The 26,068-nt window shown below is 38.8% G+C and overlaps 1 protein-coding gene across 5 annotated transcripts in view; it reads left to right on the forward strand.

Moving 5' to 3' along the window:
- The window catches only part of FIG4 (FIG4 phosphoinositide 5-phosphatase), a 134,766-nt gene that overhangs the window by 64,666 nt on the left and 44,032 nt on the right, over nucleotides 1-26,068 (forward strand). For all 5 annotated transcript variants that reach the window (XR_001816099.2, XM_017497419.2, XM_037727440.1 and 2 more), the window contains 6 exons: nucleotides 3,375-3,508; nucleotides 5,056-5,172; nucleotides 7,128-7,173; nucleotides 8,499-8,647; nucleotides 10,233-10,399; nucleotides 22,025-22,163. Coding sequence is in view for 4 of the 5 variants with exons in the window: in XM_017497419.2 (XP_017352908.1) it covers nucleotides 3,375-3,508; nucleotides 5,056-5,172; nucleotides 7,128-7,173; nucleotides 8,499-8,647; nucleotides 10,233-10,399; nucleotides 22,025-22,163 (752 nt within the window). In the remaining variant the exon portion in view is untranslated. The remainder of the gene's footprint in view (nucleotides 1-3,374; nucleotides 3,509-5,055; nucleotides 5,173-7,127; nucleotides 7,174-8,498; nucleotides 8,648-10,232; nucleotides 10,400-22,024; nucleotides 22,164-26,068) is intronic.

Below are 26,068 nucleotides of genomic sequence, written 5' to 3' on the forward strand. Positions count from 1 at the left end.
ATCTTTTCAAAAAACCAGCTTCTGGATTCATTGATTTTTTTTTTTTTTTTGAAGCGTTCTTTTGTGTCTATCTCATTTAGTTCTGCTCTGATCTTAGTTATTTCTTGTCTTCTGCTAGCTTTTGAATTTGTTTGGTCTTCCATGGCAATCAAGTCAGCTTAATCCCTGGGATGCAGGCGGGTTCAACAGACGCAAATCAATAAACGTAATCCATCACATAAACAGAACCAGTGACAAAAACCACATGATTATCTCAATAGATGCAGAAAAGGCCTTTGATAAAATTCAACACCCTTTCATGATGGAACGTATCTCAAAATAATAAAAACTATTTATAACAAACTCCAGTCAATATTATACTGAATGTGCAAAAGCTGGAAGCATTTTCTTTGAAAACCAGCACAAGACAAGGATACCATCTCTCACCATTTCTATCAACATAGCACTGGAAGTTCTGGCCAGAGCAATCAGGCAAGAGAAAGAAATAAAGGATATTCAAATAGGAAGAGAGGAAGTCAAATGATCTCTGCAGATGACATGATTGTATATTTAGAAAACCCCATTGCCTCAGCCCAGAAGCTCCTTAAGCTTATAAGCAACTTCGGGAAAATCTCAGGATACAAAAATCAATGTGCAAAAATCACAAGTATTCCTATACACCAATAGTAGACAGACAGCCAAATCATGAGTGAACTCTTATTCACAATTGTTATGAAGAGAATAAAATATTTAGGAATACAAATTACAAGGGACGTGAAGGACCTCTTTTTTTTTTAAAGACGGGGTTTCATCATGTTGGTCAGGCTGGTCTTGAACTCCCGACCTCAGGTGATCCACCCGCCTTAGCCTCCAAAGGGCTTGGATTACAGGCGTGAGCCACCGCGCCTGGCTGGACCTTTTTAAGGAGAACTATAAACCACTGCTCAAGGAAATAAGAGAGGACACAAACAAATGGAAAAGCATTCTATGCTCATGGATACAAAGAATCAATATTATGAAAATGGACATACTGCCCAAAGTAATTTATAGATTCAATGCTATCCCCATCAGGCTATCATTGGCTTTCCTTACAGAATTGGAAAAAACAACTTTAAATTTCATATGGAACCAAAAAAGAGCCTGTATAGCCAAGTCAAACCTAAGCAAAAGAAGAAAGCTGGAGGCATCACGCTACCTGACTTCAAACTATACTACAAGGCCACAGTAACTGAAACAGCATGTTACTGGTACCAAAACAGATATATAGACCAATGGCATAACAGGGGCCTCAGATATAATGCCACACATCTATAACCATCTGATCTTTGAGAAACCTGACAAAAACAAGCAATGGGGAAAGGATTCCGTATTTAATAAATGGTGTTGGGAAAACTGGCTAGCCATATGCAGAAAACTGAAACTGGACCCCCTCCTTACTCCGTATACAAAAATTAACTCATGATGGATTACAGACTTAAAACCATAAAAACCCTAGAAGAAAACCTAGGCAAAACCATTCAGGACATAGGCATGGGCAAAGACTTCATGACCAAATTCACCAAAAGCAATGGCAACAAAAGCCACAGTTGACAAATGGGATCTAATTAAAGTAAAGAGCCTCTGCACAGCAAAAGGAACAATCTTCAGAGTGAACAGGCAACCTACAGAATGGGAGAAAATTTTTATAGTCTATACAGCTGACAAAGGGCCAATATCCAGAATCTGCAAAGAACTTAAACAAATTTATAAGAAAAAAACAACCCTATCAAAAAGTGACTGAAAGAAAAGAACAGACACTTCTCAAAAGAAGACATTTATGCGGCCAAGAAACATACGTAAAAAAGCTCATCATCACTGGTCATTAGAGACATGCAAATCAAAACCACAATGAGATACCATCTTATGCCAGTTAGAGTGGCAATCATTAAAAAATCAGGACACAGCAGATGCTGGAGAGGATATGGAGAAATAGGAACGCTTTTACACTATTGGAGAGTATAAATTAGTTCAACCATTGTAGAAGACAGTGTGGCGATTCCTCATGGATCTAGAACTAGAAATACCATTTGACCCAGCAATCCCATTACTGGGCATATACTGAAAGGATTATAAGTCATTCTACTATGAAGACACATGCACACATATGTTTATTGCAGCACTGTCCACAATAGCAAAGACTTGGAACCAACCCAAATGCCTATCAAGGATAGACTGGATAAAGAAAATGTGGCACATATACACCATGGAATGTTATGTAGCCATAAAAACAGATGAGTTCATGTCCTTTGCAGGGACATGGATGAAACTGGAAACCATCATTCTCAGCAAGCTAACACAGGAACAGAAAACCAAACACTGCATGTTCTCACTCTTTAGTGGGAGTTGAACAATGAGAACACGTGGACACAGGGAGGAGAACATCACACACCAGGGCCTGTTGGGGGCTGGGGGGTCAGGGAAGGGATAGCATTAGGACAAATACCTAATGTAGATGAGAGGTTGATGGGTGCAGAAAACCACCATGAGATGTGTATACGTATGTAACAAACCTGAATGTTCTGTACATGTATCCCAGAACTTAAAGTATTAAAAAACAAAACAAAATTCACCATGCTCCATCTCATTTAAGCCTCGCATTGATGCCCTAAGGAAAACACTGTTGTTACCCCATTTTATAGATGAAAAATGGAAGCCAAGGGAAATTGAGAACATTGCCCAAGCCCACATAACTAGTGAGTGGCAGAGCTAGCATTCCAACCACAGAACTGTACAATAAAGTACTAGCTTCTCTTGAGTGAGAGACAGTGCAATATCTAACTAAAGAGATGTGCCAGGCAAGGAGGCAGAAGGCAAGGTTTCCATGAATACCTCTCAACCTCAATTTATTCAACCACAGTGTAAAAAGAAAAAAAAAATGCCTATTTTGGTTATCTCACAGAGTATTTGCCGGTCTAATTTCTAAAGTCCTCTGAAGGCTCGAAACTGCTCCCTGTGTGCTAGTTTAGGAATTGTTCATTCAGACCAGTTGATGTCTTTCTGGCCTCTAGCTGGCTGAAGTTAGAGGCTCCCTTCTTCTGGTCCTTGGGAAGGGTCTCCTCTGCCAGAGTGGGGTGTGGAGTGTGTGAGCCAGGGCCTATGTGGGGCGAGCTGGGCTTCTCAGGGTGCAGGGAGGGTACCAGGAAGAAATCTGATCTCCTTGACTCTTTAAAGCCCATTATCTGTTCACTTTAATCAAATGGAGCATTTATTTCTTTGTGTTTTTATTTCTGATTATTGTAGCTAGATTTCATTTTAGTATATTTAAGACTTGGGTTTTTTGTCCAAGTAAACATGTTGAGTCTGTTCCTCTAATTTAAGGGAATTAGAACACTGAAAATGTTTAATTTTTGATAAAGGAACGAGAAAAAAGAAAGCATGAAAGAATTCTGAGTGAAGAACTTGTTGCTGCTGTGACCTATCTCAACCAGTTTTTGCCTCCTGAGCACACTATTGTTTATATTCCTTGGGACATGGCCAAGTATACCAAAAGGTGAATGATACTCATCTGTCTGGCTGTGATCATTTCCTTTTCTTATAATGACAAATAACAGGAAGCTGACCTCTGTGGTAAAGTAAATGTTACCCTTTTAATTTCCTTCATGAACCTGTTGAGGGGCTGTTTTGAGTACATCAATAAACTCACCAAAGTTTTTTTTTTTTGACTATCATATATACCATTTGCAAATTGTTTGAAATATCTAGTCATTTCAGAACATCTCTATGAATGTTCCTTAAAGGCATTAGTTTCACTTTTTTCTATATCATTCTGTCTCACTATTAAAAACTTTCTCAGATATCACTCGTGGATGAACCTGTGATCATTCCTGATTGTATATAGTAGATCCAAATTCCTTAGTGTAACGTTAAAACCTCATCATCTGTTTGGCTTCAGAATGCAATCACTTTTTATTTATCCCAAGGGCTGTTCTGTTCCAGAAAACCCAATCTTCATGCTCTGCCACAAATGTAGCAGCCAAAGTCCTATCCCTAAGCCTCCATTCCATTCCTATTCTTCACCCTCCCTAGGATATTTTCCCACCTCTCTTTTATATTTCAACATCTGATTCAAAACTCATCTCTTCTAAGGAACTTACCTTTGTTAAATCTTGTACTTTTGTTCACTTACTACACATCATACAAGCTCTAGGTTTGCTTACATTCTCATTTTTTAAAATGTTACTGTATTGTTTTGTACCTAACTCATTGTACTTTTTTCTAAATGATTTTATACAGTTAGATAAACACACACACACACACGCATGCACGCATGCACGCACGCATGCACGCACACTTTCCTGAGTATAAGTTTGGTACAAGTAGTTGCCGTTTGTATTTATTATTATTACTATTTAAACAGAGTCTCGCTCTGTTGCCCAGGCTGGAGTGCAGTGGTGCGATCTCAGCTTACCGCAGACTCTGCCTCCCGGGTTCAAGCGATTCTCCGGCCTCAGCCTCCCAAGTAGCTGGGACTACAGTCATGCACCACCATGCCTAGCTAATGTTGTGCTTTTCGTGGAGATGGGGTTTCACCATGTTGGCCAGGGTGGTCTCAAACTCCTGACCTAAAGTGATCCACCCTCGTCGGCCTCTGAAAGTGCTGGGATTACAGGGGTGAGCCACTGTGCCCGGTTGCCATTCATATTATTTTCCTTTCTTTTCCCACTGCCAGCTGCACTGTGCATGGTGCTCTTTTCACAGCCATTTTATGAATGTGTATTGACTTGACAGCTCTTGAGGAGTGAAAGTCTTTGGAGAAAGCTCATACAGGGATGTTATATACCAAGATTAAGGATCACCAATATTTGATATTAAGTTACAGGTCTTTTGTGTCTCTTGCACATAAAATGTTGCTGGTTACCAAGTATACATTATATTCTAGACATTGTCACATGTTCCTATCAAGTACCAGCCAAGAGATTTTAAAAATTATATCCCTAAATATTATTCGTATAGACTTTACTGGTTTTAGATATAAGGATAAATATGTATTAAAACTTGTCTTCTTCTCACTTTTCTCATTCTTCCTTCTCTCCTCAGCAAGCTGTGTAATGTTCTTGATCGACTGAATGTGATTGCAGAAAGTGTGGTGAAGAAAACAGGTTTCTTTGTAAACCGCCCTGATTCTTACTGCAGCATTTTGCGGCCAGATGAAAAGTATGTATGCTATTTTAAAACTTACAATAAGCCATGATTTTTGCTCTTGTGGGTATTCTAAATATGAGCAGTTAGTACTGCTTGGAAATTAGATTAATTTAGTCCTAGGGGGAGGCAAACTGCTCACATGACTGTGTACTGTATGTTCACTGGGACGTGGGAATTCTTTTGGTGATTACTTACATACCTTGAGATGGAAGCCATGGGATCTTTATCTCTTGCTTCATAAAACAAATGTTACATAAAATATTTCTGTAAGTAAAATTTTCAACAGTTCACTCTATTTTTCACTATTGAAATAGCAACATTTTTCTTATAGATTTGGTACTAACAATTTTGTGAAAATAGTACTTATTGTATTATAGTTATTTGCTCACAAATCTTTCATTACTATTTTGGGAGCTTCTTCAGAGCAAGGATTTATGCTTTTTCTTTTAAGAAACCAATATTATGTATTTCTGGCATTTTATTTTCAGTTAATGTAGTTAACTACAATGATAAGACAACAAAAAACAACCAACTATATTGTATATGTGTATATGTCTTTGGAAGTAATCCTTTTGTTATAGTTTGCATTGTTTGCACTTGCTAATTGTTTGAATTTTAGGGTACCCATGACAGGGGTTCCCTAAGACCACTCCCAGATTCAGTGATTCACTAGGAGAACTGAAAGGACCAGCCTGTTGTTGGATTCTGGCTATAATTTATTGTGGTGAAAGGATATAAAGTGAAATTAAAAGGGGAAAAACAAGCTTCCAGAGTCTTCTCCCTAGTGGTGTCACAGAGAACACACTTAATTCTCCCAAGAAACAGGTTGTGAAGCATGGGTGAAATGTTGCCAGTCAAGGAAGCGTGTTGGAGACTCTGTTTTTTACTGGAGGCTGGTCACATAGGCAGCCTCTGCCTGTCATATACCAAAATTCCTGACTTCCAGAGGGAAAAAAGGGTTCAGGAAAAACCGTATTATTTATACAAACCATTTCAGCACAGTGAGCCACTCTTATCAGTTCTGGGAATGATGGAAACCCTCCTGAAATTTAAGTTCCCAGACATTGACCAAGCTCCAACCTTATAAGCAGGACTTTCTAAGGATAGCAGTTAGGACTGTTCGGTTAATTCTTTTCTGTACAGCACCTTCTTTTAAATAATTAAAATATTAACATTATCTATAGTATTTCATAACAAAACATATTCCTATGTATTCATTGCACATGGAGAAAATAAGTAGTCTCTAAAAAGAAACCTGTAAAACCAACTGAAGAAATATAACAAAGCCTCCATGAATAAAAGCTGGAGGAGGTGGAGAATCCTAATGTTGAGCTGGGAAGGCTAAGGCTTGGAAGATTTTATTAGAAAGATTCCTACGAGCTGGATGCGGTGGCTCACGCCTGTAACCCCAGCACTTTGGGAGGCCGAGGTGGGTGGATAATGAGTCAAGAGGTCGAGACCATCCTGGCCAACATGGTGAAACCTTGTCTCTACTAAAAATACAAAAATTAGCTGGGCATGGTGCCTGTAATCCCAGCTACTCAGGAGGCTGAGGCAGGAGAATTGCTTGAACCTGGGAGGCCGAGGTTGTGGTGAGCCGAGATTGCCCCACCCCCTTGTACTCCGCCCTACGATTATTATTCATGTGTATGGAGACCAAATAAGAAGTGCATTTGAATGAAAGCAAGGGAGATTTTGGTTGAGCATAGGTAACAAAATGCCACAGTGGGCACTTGGGCAAATTAAATTGCCCCTTTCCTGGACTCTTTGAGGAGAGTGTGGTAAGCAGTTTGTCTCAGTCATTTGCATGTTTACTTACCTGAAAGAATGAGAGTGGGCAGGATCAGCTGATTTTTCAGGAGCCTTCAGCTCTATTATTTTGATTCTATGATTCTTAACAAGGAGCTGGTACCAAAAATAAATATTCTGTCATTAACTTTTTAAAAAATGTTTATTTTTCAATACAGGTGGAATGAACTAGGAGGATGTGTGATTCCCACTGGTCGCCTGCAGGTATACACAATATTATATTCATAGTGAATATATCTGTATCCATTGTGTACTGTATGTTTTCTGCAAGCAATCATGGAGAGACCTATATCTTATTTAATGCAGAATTATTATTTGAGAATGTTGTTAAAAGCCTTACTTCTAGTCTTTAATGCTTATGAAAAATGTGTAGCTGGCCAGGCGCGGTTGCTCATGCCTGTAATCCCAGCACTTTGGGAGGCCGAGGCAAGTGGATCACGAGGTCAGGAAATTGAGACCATCCTGGCTAACACAGTGAAACTCCATCTCTACTAAAAATACAGAGAAATTAGCCAGGTGTGGTGACATGTGCCTGTAGTTCTAGCTATGTGGGAGGCTGAGGCAGGAGAATTGCTTGAACCCAGGAGGCAGAGGTTGCAGTGAGCAGAGATCACGCCACTGCACTCCAGCCTGGGTGGCAGAGTGACATTCCATCTAAAGAAAAAAAAAAAAAGAAGAAAAGAAAAATGTGTAGCTGAAATAATATGGCCTATGAATTTTTTCTATATGTGAAAATTTGATTACTGGAAATAGAAACACAAACAGGAGCATGATGAGAATAAAGTAGAGTGACTTTAAAAAAGAAGCCAAGTGTATATACTATATATGTTAACTATGCTTTAAGACTGATATGGCCCTAACCACTGAATATTTGGGTTGTATAATAAAGGAGATATGTCAGAAAAAAGCACATATTTTGCTATTTGATACATGTGGAAATTGTTAGTTATTTGTTTTATTTTGTTAAACTAACAAAGTAAATTCAAATATAGACCAGAATATTTAATGATACTGTTACATCAGCATGTATAACCTTATGCAACTTTAAAAATGTTCTTCAGGCCAGGCGTGATGGCTCATGCCTGTAATCCCAGCACTTTGGGAGGCTGAGGCGAGCAGATCATAAGGTCAGGAGATTGAGACCATCCTGGCTAACACAGTGAAACCCCATCTGTCCTAAAAATACAAAAAATTAGCCAGGCATGGTGGTGGGCACCTGTAATCCCAGCTACTTGGGAGGCTGAGAGGAGAATCGCTTGAACCAGGAAGCAGTGAGCCGAGACCTCGCCACTGCACTCCAGCCTGGGTGACAGAGTGAGACTCCATCTCAAAAAAAAAAAAAAAAAAGTCTTCATTTTTTTGACTTTACGTAAAACTGAATAATATTTGTTCAGGAATAACACCTGCCCACAGACTTTTTCGTTTCTTTTCTTCTTTTTTTTGCTTCTTAAAGAAAAGAAATCTAAAGTAGTATGGAAGTTCTTTGGTTATGAAATAATGATTGAAACTCTTAAGGTATTTCTCTTTAGACTGGCATCCTTCGAACCAACTGTGTAGACTGTTTAGATCGCACCAACACAGCACAGTTTATGGTGGGAAAATGTGCTCTGGCCTATCAGCTGTATTCATTGGGATTGATTGACAAACCTAATCTACAGTTTGATACAGATGCAGTTAGGTAAGCCTTATGTTTTGCTGTTTGAATGCTGGTAATGACAGAAGGCAAATCTGGTTAATAATAAGATTTTTTTTATGAATATGTTTCTACTTTTAGCTTCTCAAAAATTATGTTGCTAGAAAACATTATTCAAACTAATTCTGTTTTTCTTATGTTTTCTTCTACCAGTTTTATAGTTTTTGATCTTATGTTTAAGTCTTGATCTATCTTGAGTTGATTTTTGTACTCGATGAGAGATGGGGGACCAATTTCATTCTTCTGCATTTGAATATCCAATTTTCCCAGCACCCATTTGTTGAAGAGGGTGTCCTTTCCCTAGTGTATGTTCTTGGTGTCTTAGAATAAATATTTCTATTAAAGACTTATGTATTCTTGCCATGGTTTGGGCTTTGGGTTTTTCTTTTGTTGTTGTTTTTGCTTGTGTTAATTATGAATAAACACCACATTCTTTAGATAAATCCAAAGTACTTAGACAAACTAGTGGGTGTTTTTTTTAAAAAAACAAATCCATATGGCATTTTTTTTTTTTAAAGTACTGTGTCTTCCTACATACTAAAAATCTGAGATGTTTAAAAGATTGATTCTTCATTAAGGATTACTATTTCTTCACTGTCTTTTGGATCTGTGGCAGTCCATGAAGTATAATTTTTTGAAAATATAGTTAATGATAGCTGGTACTGGTCATCAGAAATTGTCACAAAGGCTCAGCTCAGGAAAGTAATCAGATTAACAAATGGCCAGACCAACAGATATCACTGCACTGGAAGTATTAACAGGCACTTGAAGAAACACAAGTTTCAAAAGTACATATCTAAGAAAGAATATGATTTGTTAGTCTGCTGTGATTTGAATCTTTGTGTCTTCCCTAAGTTCATATGTTGAAATCCTAACCCCCAAAGGGGTAGTATTAGGACATGTGACCTTTGAAAAATGAGTGGAGCTGAGAGGAACCCTCATGATTGGGACTAGTGTCCTTATTATAAAAGACTGAAGAAAGCTAGCTAGCCCCTTCCATCATGTGAGGACACAATGAGAATGCCATCTGTGATCTAGGAAATGGGCCCTCACCAGACACCACATCTACCAGCTTCTTGATCTTGTGCTTCCCAGCCTCCAGAAATGTGAGAAATAAATGTTTGCTGTTTATAAGCCACCCAGTTTATGGTGTCTTGTTGTAGCAGCTCGAATGGACTAAGACACTGTGACAGGAGCATATTCTTTTTTCAGAGGCAATTCATAGAGCACAGTACATTCTGTCACGTGAGGTGAATTGCTCTGGCAGGCTACAGAAAGTTTGGAGTCTTTAAATATGGTTAGAAACAGCCTGGTCTGGCTTTGGTGGGTTATGTTTTTGGTGTCCCTGCTTCCGTTTTAGTGTTTTCTGTGGTTTTGGTGTTTATTGGAGTATCACTCAAAACTATATTAGCATTTGCATTTATTTTCAAGATGTTAAAGAGTCTAACTTGAAAGGAAAGGCTCAGAAGAATGTTTAAAATGTAAGATTTGTTTGGAATTTGGCTAAGTAAATAACTTGTGCTTTGATTTTGGTAAAATTCTTTAAAGTGAGTTTTTCTTTTTTTTTTAGGTTATTTGAGGAACTCTATGAAGATCATGGCGATACCTTATCCCTTCAGTATGGTGGTTCTCAACTTGTTCATCGCGTGAAAACCTACAGAAAGATAGCACCATGGACCCAGCACTCAAAAGACATTATGCAAACCCTGTCTAGATATTACAGCAATGCCTTTTCAGGTAATTCTGAAGTAATAGGTATTTTTAAGACTTACTCTGAAGTGCATTTTTTATACATTTCTAAAAGCTATGTGGCTAAGTAAAATTAAAATTAAATATTTTTAAAGTTTAAATAAAACAGTCTGTCACTTAGAAGGTGCTCAGTAAATATTTGTTCAGTAAATGAATGAATAAACATTTGTATTTTAAATAGGACGCTTTTGCATTTTGGCACCCATAATTACAGTTTTTATATAATGCAACACAGTTTAAGTCCTTGGCTTCTGTCTCTTTCTATTTTTCTGCTTGCAGTATATAGATACAATTTCTTGAGGGTGTTGAGTCATTTTTTTAAATAGGGTTCAAAGTCTCGACAATTGTCTAACAGTGTAAATATCGCTGAATTTTTTTAAATGTCAGCTAGAAATGAATTGTGATATTAGCACTAAATTATACTCATTAAATTCTACTGTTTTATGACTTGTGAATACTACATGGAACAGGGTGATAAAATGGTACTTTCCTGCCTCCATTCTGATGGAATTGCCAATACAATGGGTATCACAGACCAAAGTGATTGTGAAACAAACCCCCATGCACAGAATTTATGAAGGAAGTGCTCAGTGGTTGATTTCATGAGTCTTCAGCCCTTGTATTAGATTAAGGATAGAAAAGTTTACAGAATGTGGAGAAGAAGATTGATAAAGAGGTCCTTGGGAGTGAACTATGCCTGCAGTAACAACCACCCTCAGTGAAAATATAGTGGGCTTCAACAGGACTCTGGGTGAGCTTGACATAGTATCCTGCTGTTGAAGAGACCCAGAGTGTAGACCCTCGGCTGTTGCACAGCAAATCTGAAGCGGAGGGATAGGCTGAGGAGAGTGTGCCACGTTGGGAACTGTCTGTACTCCTCCAGTTGGGTGGGCCAAAGTGTACTTGAGTGTTGACTAGTAACTGGATGTGGGCCTCATGGAGGAGGGTGCCAGCATGGAGTTGGGCTGGGTCCTGGCCAGTAAGGCTCCTGGAAGGACAGAGAGACTCTAGCAGCAAGATCCAGGAGGTAAACACCGGATTCTTAAGGTAACACCAGATACCTACCAAGCCAAGGAAGGAGTTACAGGAAACTGCCTGACAAAAGGGAATTGCAAGAGTCCCCAGTGCTGGCAGCTTCAGAAGCATCTGGGACAGTATCCGTAAGAGTCAGCTATCCACATTTTCTAGGCCCAGAGAGATTGCAAAGCTGGGTCTTACACTCCTGTCCAACTGTGTTAGTTTTCTGTGCTGTGTAACAAATGACTATAAACTTAGCAGCTTAAAACAGCACACATGCATTATCTCACAATGTCTGTGTATCAGACATTTATGCACAACTTAACTGGGTGCCCCCTGCTTAGCGTCTCTCAAGGCTGCCATTGGGAAGGAACCACCCCCAGCTCACGTGTTGGCAGAATTCAGTGCCTTATGGCTGTAGGACTTATAACAGCATGCGTCTTCACAGCTTACAAGAGAATGAGTGTGCCAGCAAGACCGAGTGTGCCAGCAAGACCGATGATCATGGGAGTGACATCCTGTTGTCTTTGCCATATCCCTTTGGTCAGGAGCAAATCACATGTGCCCCCGCTCACACACACAAGGGAAATCCACATTCGTTTCCCAGGACTGCTGTGTCAAAACAGCACAAACCGGTGGCTCAAAACAATAGAAATGTATTGTCTTGCAGCTCTGGAGGCTAGGAGTCTGAATTCTAAGTGTTGACAGGGCCATGCTCCCTCTGAAAACCCAGAGAGGAGAATCCTTACCAGTTGCGTCTGTCGCGTGCCAACAGACATATCCCTCGGAGTGTATGTCACTATGAAAAAAGCCATCTGTTCTTCTGCCCTCTCCTATCTTCATTGTCCCTGTAATAAGGGTCATTCTTGTTACTTAAGGGTGAAGTAATGTGCTTTTTAATAAGACTAGAGGATAGACAGAATGACTGTGTAGCTGTCCATGTTTAAAAAAGAAAGAATAATATAAAGGATAAAGATAGTCATGAGAAAGTAATGTGCACAAATGGAAAGGTAAGGCAAAATTATGCACAACTGAAAGAGGAACTATGAAAGGAATGATTTTATGAATAATGTGGCTAAAACAGTCTTCTTTATTTTAAGAAGCATGGTGTCATTGGGGTGTACAACTTATTTTTAAATTACAATGGGTATTATATAATGGTGACAATATAGAACAATTTTCTTTAAACCACTCAAGACAACTTTGCAAAACTTAAATCAGTCGTCTCATGTTATGCCTCTGGGCTAGGCAGGAAGATACACTAAGAAACAGGAAAAAAAAAAAAAAAACCACTGGGTGCAGTGGCTCACGCTTGTAATCCTGCATTTTGGGAGACCAAGACAGGAGGATTGCTTGAGCCCAGGAGTTTGAGACCAGCCTGGGCAACATAGTGAGACCCCATCTCTACAACAAATACAAAAATTAGCCTAGCATGGTAGTGCACACCTGTAGTCCCAGCTATGTGGGAGGCTAAGGGCAGAGGATTCCTTGAGCCTAGGAGTTCGAGGCTGCAGTGAGCTATGATCATGCCACTGCACTCCAGCCTGGGTGACAGAGTGAGACTTTCTCTCTCTCAGAAAACAAGCAAACAAAAGCAACCAGAATAGTGAGATTAAGTTGTTAGGAATTTTACCCTTGGTTTATGTGGGCAGATTGATGCTATGTAGGCAATTCACCTGACCCTTTTTCTGATTCATTTCAAAAACTGTTCTTGAGGCTTCACGTGCTAGCATGCATGTTTGTCTCTAGGAAGTACCATTTAGTTTTTAATATAACTAGTTACATAGGCAGTTTGAGGATGCTTTACAGGGAAAGCATAGGTATCTAAGTACTCTCTTCACATGTTAGGGAGGGCTTTTAATTCCCTTAATGGCCTTGTTAAGTGTTTTCTAATTTTTTTTTAAATTCAAATTTTGTAAGCCTGGATTTTCTTGTTGAGTTTAAATCCTATTATAAAAAAAAGATAAGAAACCTACAGCAGTTAATAATAGATATGCTGTAGATACGTATGTGTGTGTGTACATATATATATATATATATGCCTAACATAAATATATACACCCACATGCGTGTGCATAATGGAAATGTAGTGAATGTGTGTATGCATGCATGGAGGGGAATCATGTCCTCAAACAGGGATCTAAAGAGAAAAGATCACAAGGTGTGTTAGGCCATTTTTGCATTGCCATAAAGAAATGCCTGAGACTGAGTAATTTTATAAAGAAAAGAAGTTTACTTGGTTCATGATTTTGTAGGCTGTACAGGAAACATGGTGCCAGTATCTTCTCGGCTTCTTTTTTTTAGAGGAAGAAAGAGAGAAAGAATAAAAAAAAAAAGAAAAAGAAAAAAGAATGAAGGAAAGAAGAAAGAGGAAGAGGGAGAGAGAACAGGGGTGTTGCTTTATTGCCCGGGCTAGAATGCAGTCTAAATGGGTATGCCTGTAATTGTGTTTAATAATAGAGACATAAACAAAAAAAAAAAAAAAGAGGGAAGAAAATAATTAACAAGCAGCCAACCAATATTTCATTTAAACCTGTAAATAGGTGTGATGTAGTACTGATAAGAGTGTATATTTTGTGTATTTAAAGTGGAGAGTTCTATAAATGTTAATTAAGTCTACTTGTTCCGGATCTGAGTTCAAGTCCTGAATATCGATGTTAACTTTCTGTCTCATTGATCTGTCAAATATTAATGTTGAAGTCTCCCACTATTATTGTGTGGGAGTCCAAGTCTCTTTATAAGTCTTATATATCTGGGTATTCCTGTATTGGGTTCATATATATTTAGGATCTTTAGCTCTTCTTGTTATATTGATCCTTTTATCATTATGTAATATCCTTCTTTGCTTCTTTTGATCTTTGTTGCTTTGAAGTCTATTTTATCAGCAAAAATTGCAACTCCTACTTTCTGTTTATTTATTTTTGCTCTCCATTTGGTTGGTAAATTTTTCTCCATCGCTTTGTTTTGAGTCTTTGTGTATCCTTGCATGTGAGATGGATCTGGATATAGCATACCAATGGGTCTTGGCTTTTTTTTGCCTGTCTGTGTCTTTGGATTGGGGGATTTAGTCGATTTAAATTCAGAATTAATAACAATATATGTGAGTTTGATACTGTCATTTAATGTTAGCTGGCTGTTTTGCCCATTAGTTGATGCAATTTCTTAATTATCTTGATGTTCTTTATTTTTTGGTATTTTTTAGAAAGGCTGATACTGGTTGTTCCTTTCTATTTGTAGTGGTCCTTTCAGAAGCTCTTGTAAAGCAGGCCTGGTGGTTATGAAATCTCTGAGTGTTTGCTTGTTCACAAAAGATTTTATTTTTCCTTCGCTTATGAAGCTTAGTTTGGCTGGATGTAAAATTCTGGGTTGAAAGTTCTTTTCTTTAAGGATGTTGAATATTGCTCCCCACTCTCTTCTGTCTTGTAGGGTTTCTGCTGAGAGATCTGCTGTGAATCTCATGGGCTTCCCTTTGTGGGTAACCTGACCTTTCTCTCTGGCTGCCCTCAGTATTTTCTCTTTCATTTCAACCCTGGTGAATCTGGCGATTATGTGTCTTGAGGTTGGTCTTCTTGAGGAATATCTTTGTGGTGTTCTCTGTACTACCTGGAGTTGAATATTGTCCTGCCTTGCTAGGTTGGGAAAGTTTTCCTGAATAATATCCTGAAGCGTATTTTCCAGCTTGGATTGATTCTCTTCGTCACATTCAGGTACACCTATCAAACGTAGATTAGGTCTTTTCACATAGTCCCATATTTCTTGGAGACTTTGCTCGTTCTTTTTTATCCTTTTTTTCTCTAAATCTTGTCTTTTTGTTTCATTTCATTAAGTTGGTCTTCGACCTCTGATATCTTTTCTTCTGCTTGATCAATTCGGCTGTTAAAACTTGTGCATACTTCGCGAAGTTCTTGTGCTGTGTTTTTCAGCTCCATTAATTCACTTATATTCCTCTCTAAATTGTGTGTTATTGTTAACATTTCGTCAAACCTTTTTTCAAAGTTCTTAGTTTCTTTGCATTGGGTTAGAACAAGTTCTTTTAATTCCCAGAAGTTTCTTATCATCCACTTTTTAAAGCTGGCTTCTGCTAATGGAACACAGTCTTTCTCCATCAGGCCTTGTTGGAGATGAGATCTTTCTCCATCAGGCCTTCTGTTGCTGATGAGGAACTGTGATCCCCTGTAGAGGGAGAGGCGTTCTGATTTTGGGTATTCTCAGCCTTTTTAGGCTGGTTTCTTCCCTTCGTTATAAATTTATCCATCTGTGGTCTTTATAATTACCGTCTTTATAGTTGGGTTTCTGAATAGACGTCCAACTTGTTGATTCCCAGCGCTAAAATCTGAGCAACCCACTGTGCCGGCCAAAACAGCGGCTTTAAGATCGATGGTGCTTTTCTGACTCTGCACCGAGAACCGCCACACCAAGCCAGCGGCAAAACCGCCTCCCGGCTTCAAGAGTCGCGCTGGCGACACGTGGGACTCCTCCTCTGGGAATCTCCTGGTGCGTGAGCAACAAAAATTGATCTGAAAGTGTGGCGTCCTCTCGTTCTCTGCGCTTTCAGTGGGAGCTACAATCCCGAGCTGCTAGTGATCAGCCATCTTGGATCTCTCTCCTCTAGGCTTCTAGGCTTCTGGGGAGGCCTCAGGGAACTTTTAACCCTGGCAGAAGAAGGGAGAGCAGGTGTCTCACATGGCAAGGGGTGAGGGGAAGGAGGTGCCACACTCTTTTAAACAATCAGATCACTTGAGGACCCACTCACTATTGCAAAGACTGCACCAACCCACATAACTCCCACCAGACTCCACCTCCAACATTGTGGGTTAGCTTTCAACACCAGAGTTCAGCAGAGACAAATATCCAAACCATATCACAGGGTCAGGACTTCAAAGCATACTGTGAAACAGTGATCCCAGAAGATGATGCTGAGATGGCTTCATCTGGCATTATGATAGCACTCTAAAGAACTACCAGCAGTTTTTTCCCCTTTCTGCTCACTGCTGAAAGAGGGACATCAAAGGGAACATGCTGAGAACATTTTAATTTATCAAGAATAGTGAGATAGCCTTCTAAGGTCATCCTTCAAACAGCAGATTTTGAGTGAATAAGCTGTATTTGGCAATAGCAGAAAGAAAACAGTTGAAAAAGTGTTTTGTTTTAATCACTTTTTTTTTCGCCATTATATTACGTTTTATTCTTCACAGTAAAAATATCACTCAGTACAGATATACTTTGATACAGTTTTATCCTGGTACAATAGATGTTAGAATAATGATGCCAAAATAAACTTGTTAATGAGAAAAAGAAAAATCAGTTCTGAAGTGCTAACTAGGAGAGAGAAATTTAAAAAGGCATTAATAAAATACACTTTATTTATTTATTTAATAACTTTTTTTATTGTACTTTAAGTTCTGGGGTATGTGTGCAGATCTTGCAGGATTGTTGCATAGGTACACATATGCCATGGTGGTTTGCTGTCTCTATCACCCTGTCACCAACATCAGGTATTTCTCCCAATGTTATCCCTCCCCAACCTCCTCACCCACCACTGTCCCTCTCCCTCCCTAGTCCCCCACCCCCCAACAGACCCCAGTGTGTGATGTTCCCCTCCCTGTGCCCATGTGTTCTCATTGTTTAACACCTGCCTATGAACCCTTGGTAACTCTGGCTAAAGCCCAACTCTTCACCTCTCCTGCAACCAAAGCAGTTAAACTTGGCAAGAGAAAAGGTTGTAACTCACTTCTCTCAGTTTAAACAGACTACAGTTTTCTAAAGGACAACTGACAATTCTGTGACATTTCCATAGTAAGCTCATTCTCCCACCTTCCAAAATGACCATTTTATAACTTGTCCTCTCTCCTTGAACCTACAACACCTCAGTCTCAGCCGATGACCCTGCTTCATGCCTCAGTGAGAAAATAAGTTATTGGAAGGGAACTTTCTCTAATTCTTACCATCAAATTCAGAGGCTGACCTTTTCTGCACCCATAGTTTCTACCCTATATTGTATTACAATGCTTGTAGTGGCCCTGCTCCGTCTTAAGCCAAGTCCTGCTGTTTTCGTTGAATCCCACGCCTTCTTTGTTCCCTAATTATATGCTCATTGCTGTATGTCATCAGTTTCTCCCTCTCTCGTGCATCGTTGCCATTAACATAAAAGCGCACCTTAGCATTTTCCATCCAGTTATTCCTAAACCCACATCCCCTCCAACTACGGTCCTATTTTTCTGCTCTTGTGAGCAAAATCTCTTTACAGAGTTGTTTTCACCCTGTTCTCTCCACCTGCTCCACTTGGCAACTGCCCTGCCATGACACGGAAGCTGTGCTTGTCCAGGTCCTCAACAATCCCCGCATTGCCAAACCTAATGTTTACTCTTCTGACTCCATCTTACTCAACCTTTCAACAGCTTTCATCACAGTTGACCACTTCCTCTTTCTTGAAACTCATTCTGGGGTCTCTCAATGAGATATTGAGATCTCTCTCAATAGCAGAGAGTCTCAGTCTCCTATTGACTTCCCCTGCCCTGTTTCTAAACCCTTCTCTTCTCTTTTACACTTTTGTCCTGGAGAAATCGCATTCAACTTTTGTCCACCATGTATTTGACGCTCAGATTTTTGTCTCTAACTTCTCATGAACCCCAGACTTATTTATCCAAATGTCTACCTAGCATCTCCTCTGGGATATTGAATTAGTTTTTCGTCATTGCCATGACAAATTACTACTAACTCAGTCATTTAAAACAATACCCACTATCTTACAGTTTCTGAGGATCAGAAGTCTGTGGACACATTACTGAGCTGTATTCTCTGCTTAGGGTCTCACAAGACTAAAGTCAAAATGATGTCATATGACAATAAAATGAAGTCAAAATGTCAGCTGACCTGGGCTCTTATCTAGAGGCTTCCTGGCTCATTCTCATTGTTGGCAGAATTCCATGAAGCTATAGGACTGATGTCCCATGTCCTTGCTGGCAGTTGACTGGGGGTCACTCTCAGTTCCTAGAGGCTGCTGCATTTGTTGACTTCTGGCCTGCTCTATTTTAAAGCCTACCACAGTGCACCAAATACGTCTTGTGCTTCAAATCTCTGCCTTCCCCTTTTGCCTTCCTCTTCAACCTCTAAAGGATTAATATGATTACAGTAGGATTTCAGGGTTTCTCTTTCTTGCAGTTGATGATGAGTAACCTTAATTACATCTGCAAAGCCCCTTTTGCCATATAGTAGAAAATATTCATGGTATGACACTAGGGAGCAAAGGTCATGGTGGCCAAATTTCTTTCTACCACAGATATCTAATAATAATCACAAACTTACCATTTCTGAGACAGAAACTCTTGACTCTGTCTTAAGTCTGTTTCTCCACTTGTTTTTTTCTACTTCAGTACCCATTGATCAATTCAGAAAACCTGGGAGTTCTCCCTGAATTATTTCTTTTCCTCATTACTGTTCTCTTGTTGGTTATACCTCCAAAATATATCTTGTGTTTTGTCCCTGCTGCTGACACACTAGTCCACACAGCCACAGCCACCATTGTTATCTGCATGGCTGCAGGGTTTTTGTTGTTGTTTTTGTTCGAGCAAGGTCTTAGCCTGCCACCCAGGTTGGAGTGCAGTGGTGCTGTCACAGCTTACCGCAGCCTTGACCTCCCAGACTTAAGTGATTTTCCCACCTCAGCCTCCTGAGTGGCTGGGACCATACTCATCTAATTTTTTATTTTTTATTTTTTTATCTTTTTTTTTTTTTTTTTTTTTTTTTTTTTTTTTTTTTTTTTTTTTTTTTTTTTGTAGAGACAGGTTCTCCCTATGTTGCCCAGGCTGGTTTCCAACTTCTGGGCTCAAGTGATCCTTTCTCTTTCTCTTTCCAGGCTTCCAAGTAGTTGGGACTACAGGCGTGTGCCACCATGCCCGGCTCATATTTTTTAAATTATATTTGTAGAGACAGGACCTCCCTTTGTTGCCCAGGCTGGTCTCAATCTTGTGAGTTCAGGTGATCTGCCTGCCTCAGCCTCCCAAAGTGCTGGGATTACAGGCATGAGCCTCCATGCCTGGCCATTTTTTCAACTGCTAAAGTAATATGTGTTGATTATACAAAGTACGGAATGGCTCTGAAATAAATCATATGATCCCTACCTTCCAGAGATCACCACTTGTATATTTAGGAGAACATGTTCCTTCTGGTTTTGCTATACCTGCAATTTATAATCTGCTTTTGCTCTTTTAGATAAGTAATGAATCTTTATAACCTTAAATATTCTTCTACAACATGATTTTTAGTAGACTTATGATACTCTTTGAGAAGCACTGTAATTTAGTTATTTGTTTTGTGCATTTAGAGTCCTTCTAAGTAAACATCTTTGAACATACATCTTTTTTGCACATTTTGATTTTATGAAAAGTTCAGAAGCAAATTTGTTAGGTCAGAGGGTAAAAATAATTTTTAGGCTTAAAAAATTGCCAAATTGCCTTTCAGAGAGGATGTGACAGTTAATGTTCCCTTAGCAGAGTATGGGAGTGGCTATTTTGAAATGTATTTGCCAACTTAACAGCCAGAAAAATGGTATGTTGCATTACTTGATAACTAGTGAAGTTGGAGGTGATTGTTTCATTTGTAGTCAAAAGTAGCCAGGAGAAGATCCTCAGGCTCACTAGGGCTGGCCTTATATCTTAAGCTTAGTAAGTACCCATAAACATCATAGATGTATTTTAAGTTGCAACAGGAGTACTTCTAAGAAGTCTTTCTTATGATCCTTTGAAAAAATATCCTTTTTTTGGCTATGTTTCTCACATCTTACATTTTACCATACTTGCTAAAAATTAAAGGTAGCTGCTGTTAAAGGATGAAAGAAACTCCTTGAAAACATGGCTGAAAAGTGCAAAGCTTCTCTAGATGATATTAAGATATTTTGAGGTACTACATAGAGTGAACTATTAAGTGCTATTAAGCCTATTTGAGAAGCATAAAGAATTTAATTACTATAAGGGCAGCATGTTTACTTTTGTGTTATGTAAAGAGGATACAGATTGGGGCAGTAATATGTGCATTATTTAATGCTTGATGCTTTCTCTCAACAAGTGCAAGGAAAGTCCCCAAATGTGCTCAGCATGTAAACATATAAACACATCCCTTTTTATGTGTTACTTTTAGCCTGAAAGGTAAGTACTGTTTTAATGGAATGCTTCCTAATATCTGAAATACATGTTTGATGTACCTTATTTCATATTTTGCTCATTTACTTTTGCTGTAATTATCAAATAATCCAATGAGAACAATGTTGCTAATTTCAGGTGTATCTTGTTCACCATAACTGTTGGAAGAAAATTGATTTTATAATAATGTTACCTTGTTCCAAATGCAGTCATTTCTACTGTGCTATCTTTTTAGTCCTATGCTCATTTTTGGAAAGAGGTTATTATTTATATTGTGGATGTCTGCCACAAACTTGAATATAGAGGGCTCTGAGACAAGAATGGAAAGAAGGAAACGAGGGGCAAGAACAAAGGACACTAGGGAGAGAATGTAGAATGGGAAGGGTGGTTCATGAGACCACTTCAGTGCATATTATCATTTTTACCAAAAGATAATTAGGAAAAGGAAGAGGAGGTAAAACATACATAGAGTCAGTTTTGTTCATAGTACAGTTTAAAAGGTAATGTTGGAATGCACGAATAGTTAGAATGAGGCTGTTATCATGTGCCTTCTTTGCCTTCATTTTCAACCACAAAATAGAATGGGCCAGGCTCACAGCTGACAGGAACAAAATATGTTGTAAACACTGTCTCTGTTAAAGTAAGGGAGAGTGTCTTTTCAAGGATTAAAAGTGGAGACAATGCAACTGACTTGTTCAAGGTTATGCAACAGAATGTGGATAGAAATTGGGTCATTTTATTTGTCTCTGAAGTCTCTGTCTTTTCAATTAAGTGAAAATGCATTTACTTTAGGTAACATAACAAACGGTGAGGATATATTTTCATTTTAAAAATAAAATTGCTGGCCAGGTGCGGTGGCTTACACCTGTAATCCCAGCACTTTGGGAGGCTAAGGTGGGCAGATCACCTGAGGTCAGGAGTTCGAGACCAGCCTGACCAACATGGAGAAACCCTGTCTCTACTAAAAATTCAAAATGAGCTGGGCATGGTGGTATATGCCTGTAATCCCAGCTACTTGGGAGGCTGAGGCAGGAAAATTGCCTGAACCCAGGAGGCAGAGGTTTTATTGAGCTGAGATCACACCACTGCACTACAGCCTGGGTGACAAGAGCGAGACTCCATCTCAAAAAAATAAAATAAAATTGTTATCTAAGGTATTTACTATCCAAGTTCTTAAAGATGTTTAAGTATCCAAATTCACCAAGCAGTTTATGTTCACTATCATCTGTATATTTTATGAGAGGTATGGAACAAAGAGAAAACATTTTGAAGCAAGATTTTAATTCTGCTCAAAATCTTAGAAAGTATTTTAGATTATGTGTGTGTGTATAAAGTATTTGTAATTGTATGTATTTGTAGTATAAATACTACTTTTGCATCACTATCCTCCTAAGAAAATATTCTCTTGAGTTATATACATCAGTGATGGATTTTCTGAAATATATATTTTGCTTTGTAGATGCTGATAGACAAGATTCCATTAATCTCTTCCTGGGAGTTTTCCATCCCACTGAAGGGAAACCTCATCTCTGGGAACTTCCAACAGATTTTTATTTGCATCACAAAAATACCATGAGACTTTTGCCAACAAGAAGAAGGTATTTTTCTTCCTAGTCTATAATGTAAACTCCCATTTGGTGTAATCTTGAATATAAGATATTTTTCATTTTGAGAAATCACAAGCTAAAGTAATTGTATTTTATTTTTTATTTTAAAAACTTTTAAAAAATGTTTGTGGGTACAGAGTAGGTGTTTATATTTATGGGGTACATGAGATGTTTTGATACAGGCATGCAATGGGAAAGAAGCACATCATGGGGAATTTGGTATCCATCCTCTCATGCATAAAGTGGTCAGTTTTGCCACATGCTTGCCATGAGTGCAGTACTATTGATGTCCTAATAGTAGGTTGGGGAAAATATGGTTAACAATTGTTGTTTTGCATTTTCTCTAAGATATGAAGCTTCAGAACTTCGTTGTTGAACAGAAGTTGTAGCTCCACTAAAGCAAACCAACAGTATTATCTTTGAGTGTTTCCTGCAAACCTGAAACTCTCAAGGACTCTAAGGTCCAGGGAGTCAGTCTTAAATTTTTCAAGTGTGACATCTAAGCAGCATGTACCTTGTAATTCCAATGCTCTCTCCAGCAAACAACCAGTCTCAGTGACACTGGGAAGACGGGAAGCTAGAGCAGTGCTACTAGCTGGCGTCAGATAACCATTTCCATGTCGCCACTACTCACATGCTGAGTCACTCGCCAGTAAGGGCTATTTCGAGTACAGTTGGTAATAATATTCTCAAAAGAAACAAACAGCTTAACTGAAGCAGTTTAGTGTGATGCTCTGTGGTGTGAGCCTCAGGGTCAGGCAGAGTTGGGTTGGAATCTCTGCAGTTCTGTGGCCTGAGTCTAGTAATTTAGACTTTCTAAGCCTTATTTTCCTCCTCTGAAAAATGTAAATGCCTGGACACACCTCACAGAGTCATTGCAAAGATTTAATGAGGAGGCTCTTTAGTGTTTTTAACTGAGGAGTCATGTACTATAATAATATAGTCAATTTTGCCACATGAGCAAAATGTTTTACGTACCATACATGAGGTTAGAGCCTGGTCCATTGCACTCAAAGGCCTTTAATGTCAAGTTCTCCCATCATGCTCTTAGTTCACAGCATCAGTTTGATAGAGCCCTAATTTTGTGCAAAGATACCTCCCAAACACTGCAGGAGTCATTGCCAGTCTGTGCTAACTCTGTATGGGACCATGAACAACTGACAAAGTTGCAAGTACAGCTCTTGCAGTTACTAAGTTCTGTGTTGCTTCGAGAATACTTAAAATATTAGGAAGATCTCAGAGTTTATATGTTTCTCAGATTTATTCTTATCAATGCATATTACTGGGATAAATAACTTAATATGTGAGCTTACTCTCCCTAATAAATGGAGGACTGCTAGTTTTTACATTAAATTTATTATTAATAAAAGATTACTTACATGAATTTTTGCTGACAAAAAATTTGGAACTGTTTATTTGGTGAGGGATGGGTATAAGTACCTATATTTATATTTACTGATGACAGTTAACTATGGGTAAATGTGGTTGATTTTCTGAAATTTTATATTACCTTAAAGTATTGAAGGTATTTAGATACAGCTTGAGAACAGCCAAAACTGAATTTTCCACTGTAGAAATTAGTTATGTATTATAAGTATAATTTAAACTCCTTGCTTACCTTGAGTTACATAAGGAAGACAGGTGGTTTTGGAGCTTATATGTGGGAATAAAAGGAAGCTTGTATTACATCCCCATTTTCCAAAAAAGGAAATTGAGGTGCAGAGATAATGTCTTAGCTAAGATTATTCAGTTAGATGATTCAGTGAGAATCAGTTCTAAGCCTACCACTGAAAATAAAATTGTATTAAAGTGTATAATACGGCTTACTCAGTTGATGTAGATCTCCTTTTTTGTTTTTTTTCCCCCTAGAATGTCAAAATTCTGAAAACTGCTTTTTATTTTTTGGCATCAGGGGAAGAGGGAATTGATACTGCTTATAAACAGTTTTTATAAATACTGTAAGATAAATTTCAGTGTTTTTTTTTTTAATTTCTAGTATCATGCACCTGTACAGGTTATTTTGCTGGCAGTTAAAGCAGTATTACAGTTCTCAAAAGAAATCAACAGTTAGCCAGAGGCAGTAACAGGACAACAGCACGGAGCTCAGGCTCAGGTAGAGCCAAGCTGGAATTTCTGCAAGTGTGTGGCCTGCAACCCATTAACCTCTCAGCCTCGCTTTTTCACCTGTCAAATGGAGATGACTATACACACCTCGTAGGGTCATTGAGGCTTAAAAGGGAAAGTATATGGAAAGTACTTAATACTAGGTCTGACACAGAATAAACCCAGTAGTGAAGTAGCCAGGCTCTGGAAAGCCTGCCTCCAGTTAACACCTGGTCTCATTCTGTTTCCACATCATTAAAATAGAGATAATAATAGTACCTAACTTACAAGTTTCTCTGAGAATCAGATGAGATCATATAAATGCTTAACAATTAGCAAATCCAATAGGTGTTAGTATTGTTACTAGCTTTTGCTTGTTTTTGAGTCATAGTCTGGCTCTGTCACCCAGCTGGAGTGCAGTAGTGTGATCTCAGTTCAGTGCAGCTTCTGCCTCCCAGGGGTCAAGCCATCTTCCACCTTAGCCTCCCAAGTAGCTGGGACCACAGGTGGACACCACCACACCCAGATAATTTTTGTATTTTTGGTAGAGATGGGGTTTTGCCATGTTGCCCAGGCTGGCCTCCAACTCCTGGGCTCAAGCAGTCTGCCCACCTTGGCCTCCCAAATTGCTGATTAAGGTGTGAGCCACTGCACCTGGCCTGTTACTATTCTTTAAGGAAATACCATTCTCTAGTTTTGAACATTTATTGAAGATCATACAGGGTGGCCATAAAGTTTGGAAACTTAGATAATATGACTTATTAATGCAATATCAATAAAGACTTTATTATGTATTCATGAGTGTTTTAAAATTTGGTGGGCATCCTGTATTTTATACTGTGTTTACCAATGATACAGAAATGATGTGGATATGGCATGGCGTATCTATGCCGTGAGATAATATTTTTCTTGCACAATAAGGGAAGAGGGAATAAACTTAACTCTACCTAGAGTTCTTCGGAACAAGGTCCTCTTGAGATAAGTACTTCAATTACACAAAATCTCATGCTTGTTTATCTGCCAAAAACCAATAATTGAAGCTTTGTTCTGAATCTGGTTAATATGGCATACAATCATCTAAGATGCCATCTACTGAACTAGTGTTTAGAATGTCACCAAGATGTTTTAGGTATTAAGCATTCATTATTTCATTGACTCCTAGAGTTGGGAGATTTCTTGGCCTGCCCCATCGGATATGTAAATTCCCTTCCTGTTTTCTGAGAGAGAAGTAATCTGGCCAGTGCTTGACAGGCTCTTGTTTGTCAGCTGTTGAGGAGGTAGTTGTTTTGGAATCATTCACTTACACAATTCTTCCTCACGTAGTGCTGAGATCTGCTCCTCTGTAATCTTACCTACTAATCCTAGTTAAAGCTGCTGAGACCTTAAAAACAAGATTTCTTCATCCACTTGATAATCTTTTAAATATTTGAAGATGAGTTCATACACTTTCAAAATCTCTTCTTCTACTGGTTAAATAGCCCCACTTCAGCTGTTTCTTGTATGCTGTGGTTTCAAGTTGCTCCACCATTCAGAACACCATTCTCCTCTGTATAGATTTCAGTTGAGGTCAATGTTCTTTTTAAACTGTGGCCCCCAGATCTGGGTCCAGTAATGGTCAGCATTTGGTCTGATTTGTGATAGTATATCCATCACGCCCTTGTCTTGGATGCTGTGTTTTCATCGATAAGCCTAAGGTCACATCAGCCATCCTCAGCATTGCCATCACAGTGTGCACTCTCCAGGCTTCCCGTCTGTTAGAACTCCTAATTCTTTTTTTTTTTTTTTTTTTTTTT

The sequence above is a fragment of the Cebus imitator genome, unplaced genomic scaffold, assembly GCF_001604975.1.
Source record: "Cebus imitator isolate Cc_AM_T3 unplaced genomic scaffold, Cebus_imitator-1.0 Scaffold231, whole genome shotgun sequence".
NCBI classification, from domain to species: domain Eukaryota; kingdom Metazoa; phylum Chordata; class Mammalia; order Primates; family Cebidae; genus Cebus; species Cebus imitator.